Source organism: Cryptomeria japonica, chromosome 5 (genome assembly GCF_030272615.1).
Source record: "Cryptomeria japonica chromosome 5, Sugi_1.0, whole genome shotgun sequence".
In the NCBI taxonomy this organism is placed as follows: domain Eukaryota; kingdom Viridiplantae; phylum Streptophyta; class Pinopsida; order Cupressales; family Cupressaceae; genus Cryptomeria; species Cryptomeria japonica.
The window spans coordinates 322,240,522-322,247,709 of record NC_081409.1 but is presented as its reverse complement, the minus strand read 5'-3'; the positions used below and the strand labels follow the sequence as shown (position 1 = coordinate 322,247,709).

Genomic DNA, 7,188 nt, shown 5'->3' with positions numbered 1-7,188 from the left:
TTAGAATCAAATGCTTCTCTTACAACCCCTTCAAATAGATAGCCTGAATAATCTCCTTTGTCTAACAAAGTATTTTTTTTTCTTTTTTTTTTTAATTTTGTAGTTTCTCTGTCTTCAATCTGCAACACTCCCTATTTTGCAAATTTTTCTCCCCTGCGGTTACATCACGAAATTCTTTGGCTCAAAATTTAGGAACTTCATACATACCAAAAATTTTCTTTTAAATACTTTCATGCTTCAAGATTTTCTTTTGCTAGCAACGACATACTAACTACAACTTAGACTATGATCTACCTTTACTCTTGGTTGCGAGTCCATTCTTCAAAACTGATGACTTTTCTACAAACTGGTCAACAATCAACCTTTGTCTCTTCAACAAATCTCTTTATTTCTTCTCCATTGACTTTTAATATTCATTAAGAACTCCTCTTTCTTATAGATATTTGTAAAAAATCTATTCAAAGAGCAACAACTAACTCCTCTTATGTGATGGCTACTATTCCTAGCGGCTACCTCTTTGGGACTCGGGTCTCCTTGTAGATTGACTTCCTTTAATCTTCTTATAAAAATCTTCACTTTATTGGGTGGTCCAATTAGCTTTCTCCAAATTTTTAAAACTACCAACAATCCTCTGTCTATTTTCTCTTTTCCTCTTTTAGTGTCCGACAATACTCTCTTTGGGCTCTTTGCAGAGGTTTCTCCAAAAACTTTAAACAATGAAGTAGTAGCTATTATTTTCCTTCTTATAGCTTCTTTTAAACACCTTTGTATCTTCTTATTGACAAACTAATTTCTTTATATTTATTTGGAAAACAATCCAGACTCCACAATCTTTACTATATCTCATCCTTCTGCAACATCACTTGTGGTTTCTTCACAAACCTGCTCCAACACAGACTTTTGCAACTAACATCTAACAAATCGTAACCTTCGATCTTCTAAAATCTAAAGTCTTAATGCCACAAAACTCTTTCACCATGCCTTTTACTTCCTTCAAATGGCTTTAAAATTGGTTTGCACAATATGGCTATTGTAGCAATTTATTTTTTGGTGATCCTTCACCCATTATGGTGGACTCTTTTTCTTCCAACTTCTGCACTACCTACATCTTATCCAATGATGGATAAACTTGTCTCCCACCAATAGCTAGGGCTATCAAAAGAATTCTTCAAATCTTAAGAAGAGACACTTCTTAACCAAACTAAGATATCTTTTCATCTACAACACTCCACTTCACCACTCATCACTTGTGGCTCTCCAAGATCTCTAGGGGCATCAACCATTAGCTTTGATGCTAGATGATGAAACAAGGGAGCAAATAAAAATAAATAAAAACAAAGCAGAGCTGAACAAAAGACAAACCAAATTTTATTCATCAATCCATATTTTTTATTCATCATTTAATCGATTACAAATGCCTCTTTTTATGGAGGACTTAGATCTTTCTGGAATGGGCAAGAGGTAGTTGGAAGAAACTTCCAAAATTTTGCATATTGTACATTGGCAAGGTTGGAGTAATTAAGATGAAAACCATTCAAATCTTGAGCAAAATATGTCTTCAATGTTCATCTTTAATGTCGCAGATTGATTGAAGATATGTTGAAGATATGGCTACTGAATGAACGATACAAAGTATATTGATTTGACATAAACAATGATAATTTTTCATGTGCATATATATGGGTTGTTGAGATTACAATCTCCAATAATTATTATTACCTACTTTATTTTTGCATGATGATTGTTGGATTGGTTAAGTCTCTTTGGATTTGATTTCAACATTCTTCATTTTTTTGACTTTTTGGTTCAAAAGAAGAAATTGTATCAACTACTTCATTAATTTGATTGTTATTAGGGACATAATGACAATCTTTGACATAATGCAACTTCTTCTTTAACCAGCTCTTCTGAGACCACTTGTTTACACTCATTATCTTTGGAAGGACCTAAATTTTCCACAGGAGCCACATCCAAGGACAGTACATAAAAGGGATCCTAATAAGAATAGTTTTGACCATATTCCAAAAGGCATTTCATACCAATTTCAACTTATACTTTATTGAATTTAAGTTTTTCCTTTGATTTTTTAGATCTAAAATTGAACAAAAATATAAGCAAACTATATTGCTAGAATGGATTTACAACATCTACACGGTGGGAAGCATGCACATGCATGGTGGAATGTGCAAATTAAAATTGTTAATACACAAAATTAAAGTTGAATAAATGAGGGCGCCATTAATGGTGTGACAATAAAGTCGAAATAATATTTCAGAATAAAGGAATCATGGAACTCTTAAGGTTATGCGTATAATTTTCATTTTGGTGTATAATTGCAGCAAGAGGAGAGAAATGACACAAAAAAAGAAAAAATATATATTTGTTAGGAATGTGAAGTCCAACACTTACATGACCATTCACCTTCTCCCAACTCTTCATTTCATAGCTGAATATGAATGCAAAAATAGATGTATACAATCCATTGTTTGGATATTGGTTAATACAAGATTTTTCTTTCTTTCCCATGGATGTAGCCAATTATGGTGAACCACGTAATTTTTTGTGTAGTGTGTTTGTTGTGTAATTTTCTTTCTATTGTTTTGTGTGGATTATATGTTTTTCTCTGCTCATTTAAAATTAACAATTGGTATCAAAGCTTTGTTAGATTAAGTAAAGATGAAAGCAAGTGAGGATTAGAAGATGGATAATGGTTTTACATTTCTTGCCTCTCCATACTTCAAGTATGTTCTAATGAGTAAAATTGAATTTGTAGTTTGAGATGATGAAGTCGATTTAGTTATTGAAAAGTTTCTTAACACTTTAAAAATTTACAAATTAGACTCAACAAAGAGTGATGTTGTGCAATGGAAAGCTAAAATGAGGCGCCATGTACATTGGTGGGATGGCTGGAAAAAAGAGGAGGTTTTATCTGAAGAGGAGGAGGATGCTAGGTTTGTTTCCTTCTCAAATCTTGATGCAACTATAACACAAATAAATGGTTCGAGCAACCATGAACTTGTGAAGAGTAATGTTGAGGAAATTAAAAAATATGATGGTGAAGAAGGGTATGAAGAAGCAAAGGGTAATTATGAAGATGCTGAGGTGAGTGAAGATAAACTTCAAGAAGATGAGACATATGATGCTGAGAATAATGAAATTGTGAGAATAAAGGAGGAGAATCTATTACTCATGGATCAACTAATTTTTATGGAACAAGAAATGGAGCATTTTCTTTGAGAAAGAGGGGGAGTTCTGAAAAGGAAAAGAAACTGAAGGAAGATGAAGAGGATGTTGATAATTTTAATAGTGAGGAGGAAAAAAAACCGAACTGACAGATAGTTGAACTTGGTGTTGAAACCCTAAATAGCCTTGAGAAAAATAATCCCAATTCATGGGAAACTCAAAAGCCTAGCTCTCAAGCTGAATGGGCATCAGCTACCCTGAAATCTGATGGAATGTTTTTCACCAAGGAAGAAGAATGTCAATTGGCCCATCTTAGACTGCAAAATAGGACCACCTGAGATTTCAAGGAATTTTTGACCTAAGGTCAAGTGGACAAGTCCTCCTCCAACAATATTAAGGATAATATAGAGGATTTCGATCATAAAGACACTGAGTGTGTGTCGTGTGGTGCTCATGCTAGGGAAGTATGCATGCAGGATTCTTTTAACAAGTTGTTTGTGCAAGGTGAGGATTGTGTGGAGTGGTTGGAAGCCATGGGTGAGCAATATCTAGTAAAATGCATTTCGTCTAGTAGTAGTGGTGACAAAGAGTTTCGAAGCGTGAAATATAACATGTAGCAAAGGGTAGGGCATGGTGTCAAGGAAGCCATACAAGAAGAAGCGGCAGTCATAAGGATACATGTGGGTTCTGATGTGAATGGTGTTGACAGTGATATTTCATCAGATGGTGAATCTATAAGAGACAACTTTATCAAGTGGGACAAGCTCATTGGTCATGATTTAAACCTAAACAAGAAATCTGTTTGGAGGAAGAAGATAGAACGAGATGTCTTACAAGGCATGCCATTGGAGGACTTGTCCGTAAAGGCTGAAAAAAAAACGTTAAAGAGAAATAATGGAAGAAATTGAGAAGGTTAAGAACTGAAGGGAGGAAAGAGCAACTGAAAAATCTCAACACGAGGAGGAAATGGCCACACTGGCTAGAGAACATACTAGGGCTAAGTTCCAAGATTGGGAGAAGAAAGAGGAAGAGTTCCATTTTGATCAAAGTAAAGTGCAGTCAGAGATTAGATTGCAAGAGGGTCAAGTCGGGCCTATTGATGTCTTTCAAAGAACTTAAATCTTTCTGATCACTTTGACATTCAAATAAATGTGCCCTACATAATATTAAAGGATTATTTTCTGGATGGAGGAGTGTATTTTGAACCTGCTAGAAGTGGTGTTTCTGATTGTGGATTTATGGTTGAGTTTGTGCCTAAGAAAGTAGTAGGAGATGTCTTTGACTCCGATTTGATTTGGAGAAGGCTTATCTAAAGTGTATGTGAACAAAAGTTCGCAAAGTTAAAATCTTGTGGGCTAGTTGCAATGTGAGTTTAGAAGTAGAAACATAGGGGATGTTACAGTTTATGGCTGTATGAGTTGGACTTCGTGGGAGATATTGTTAGTAACGTGAAGACCAATGCTCACATACCATTCACCTTCTCTCAACTCTTTGTTTCACAATTAAATATGAATGCATAAATAGATGTGTACAGTTCATGTTTTGAATAATATTGATTAATACAAGATTTTTCCTACTTTCCTATCAATGTAGCATTTATGATAAACCACGTCATTTGCTGTGTAGTATGTTTGTTGTGTACTTTTCTTTTTGCTATTTTATGTGGATTATAGGTTTTTCTCTGCTGATTTAAAATTAACAATAATTGTATTTAATGACAGATAAAATGCAAACGAAACGCTGAAAATGGCTCTTTATTGTCATTCTCCTATGTTTTACCCGTCGTCAAAGTCGTTATTATGTGAAAGGTGTAACCGGAGAAATTACCTTTCGCCACGTCGTAATGGAGAATTTCATAGGGAAAACACGCTGAGATATACAATTTTCGAAACTCTTGTTTTTAAGATCTTTATTAAAGATATCTCCAAACTTCCAACTTTGATTTGATATTCTTCCAATCCTTGTCCCCTCCCAGCCCGGGGAAGTACGTAACTAAACAAAGTAACTTCGTTTTTGCCCTTTTCCAACTTTTCTGATCGATGGATTTTCCTAACCGACGTAAGGATAATATAAGTTTTTCTGGCCATATGTCTGTGACGAAAATCCCAAAAGAAAATTTAAGCAAGAAAACCAAAAACCCAACTCCTATTCAAATTAATTTCCAGGGGAATTACCGCTCGAATGTTGTCTGTGCACAAACATCGGAATATCCACCTCTTACCAAGCGTACATGTTATTCGCACATCGTGTGTGAGAATAAAGCTTTGGACTATAACGCTTGACTCCATTGTGGCGGCCCAGTTTCTCCTTCATTATAAACTCTGCTTTTTCTCACTTCTATTCCTCGTGCCTGCTGAGAACACCAGGTGTTAAATGTATGCTCTCTTCTGAGGCCTTCTGCATTGATTAAATCCATCCATTCATTCATTGTCTCGATGGGCTTGATAGGAGAAATACTGGTCTGGCATGAAACCCATCTGGATATGATTCTCGTTCCAGCAGGGTTGCTCATGTTCGCTGTATACAATGGTTGTCTGCTTCACACAATTCTCACCCATCCCCACACCACCTTCATCGGCATCAATGCAATCCATAGGCGGGCGTGGGTCGAGGCCATCACGAAGGTACCTAAATGCTTGTAAAAATACGTTAAAATCTTATATTAACACCTACAAATCACCTTTAAAATGAATACCCATATTCATTTCAATGAACACCTCTAAAACATCTTTTCAATGAATACCTATATTCCTTTATGAATTTCATTTTGCACTTGCAGGAGGGAATGAAGCAGGGAATACTGGCAGTGCAGACAATACGGAATGGCATGATGGCGGCCACACTTATGGCCTCCACCACCATAGTGCTGTGTTCTGTCATCGGATTACTGTTGGGTGCGAGATTGGGTGGCTCTCTGAGTGAATTCACTTTATATGGAATGAGTGGATCCCTCACATCTTGTGTTAAGTGCATGATGCTCTTGCTCTCTCTCCTCGCTGCTTTTCTTTGCCATGTGCAATGCGTGCATTATTACAGTCATGTTAGTTTTCTCATCACCATACCTCCTGCAACTCCAGAGATGCAGAACGCTCATGTGGAATATGTGAGCAGAGCATTCAACAAAGGGGCTCATTTCTGGTCAGTGGGATTGATAGCATTTAACCTCTCGCTGGCTCTGTTTATGTGGAACTTCGGACCCATTCCCATGTTCGTATCGTCGTGCCTCTTGCTCTTATTTCAGCACTCTCTCGACAGGCCAATCACAAATTTGGGTGTAAATTACCCAAATTACCCGGAACAGAAGGAGAGAGCCAGGAGTTTGTCAGAATTGATGGGCATACCAAGAGGTTTCTTGTAATCACATGTTTACAAACAGTCTCTCTGGAACGAAATGTTTGGGACCGGGAATCACTGATCCATTAGTAAGAATATCAACTATTGTATTAGTAGTTAATGTTGTCGATCACACTGGTGATTTATTATCGGAATAAATATTTTATTAGCCATTAGGCTTTTATTTGTTGAGACTTCCACCGTTTTCGTCTCTTGTCTTACGTCATAATTTTTTTTCAGTGAGAAATTTACGTTGCATCGTTTTCAAGTTTCTTTAATTTATGTTTTAAAAACAAGGGATGCAAGCGTCGTGTTCCTGCCAATTGTATGTTGTGGTAGGCTTTTAATGTGGAGTATGCTGGAGAAAGGTTTAGAATGTTGGAGAAAGTGTTATGAAAAATGCATTGAACATTTATTGTATAGTGAAAAGAAATCAATAATATAAAAGGTCACATTTATTCAAGAAGACTTAGAAGGTCAAGCTAAATTCAATAATCTAAAAGTCAACATTTTTTCATAAGACTGAGAAGATGAAGTTGGAATCAATAATATAGAAGATGTTAGTTTTTTCTACAAGATTGAGAAGATGAAGTTAGAATGAATAATATTAAAGTTTGCACTTTTTTTCACAATATTGAGAAGATAAGCAGAACCAGATGTTATATTTTGCAT

The 7,188-nt window shown here is 35.8% G+C and overlaps 1 protein-coding gene across 1 annotated transcript; it reads left to right on the top strand.

Moving 5' to 3' along the window:
• The first annotated feature begins 5,618 nt into the window (after window positions 1-5,618).
• Window positions 5,619-6,541, top strand: LOC131875909 (uncharacterized). Its single transcript, XM_059220629.1, has 2 exons — window positions 5,619-5,807; window positions 5,963-6,541. The coding sequence occupies exons 1-2, from the start codon at window positions 5,619-5,621 to the stop codon at window positions 6,539-6,541; spliced, it is 768 nt and encodes a 255-aa protein (XP_059076612.1).
• The last annotated feature ends 647 nt before the right edge of the window (window positions 6,542-7,188 follow it).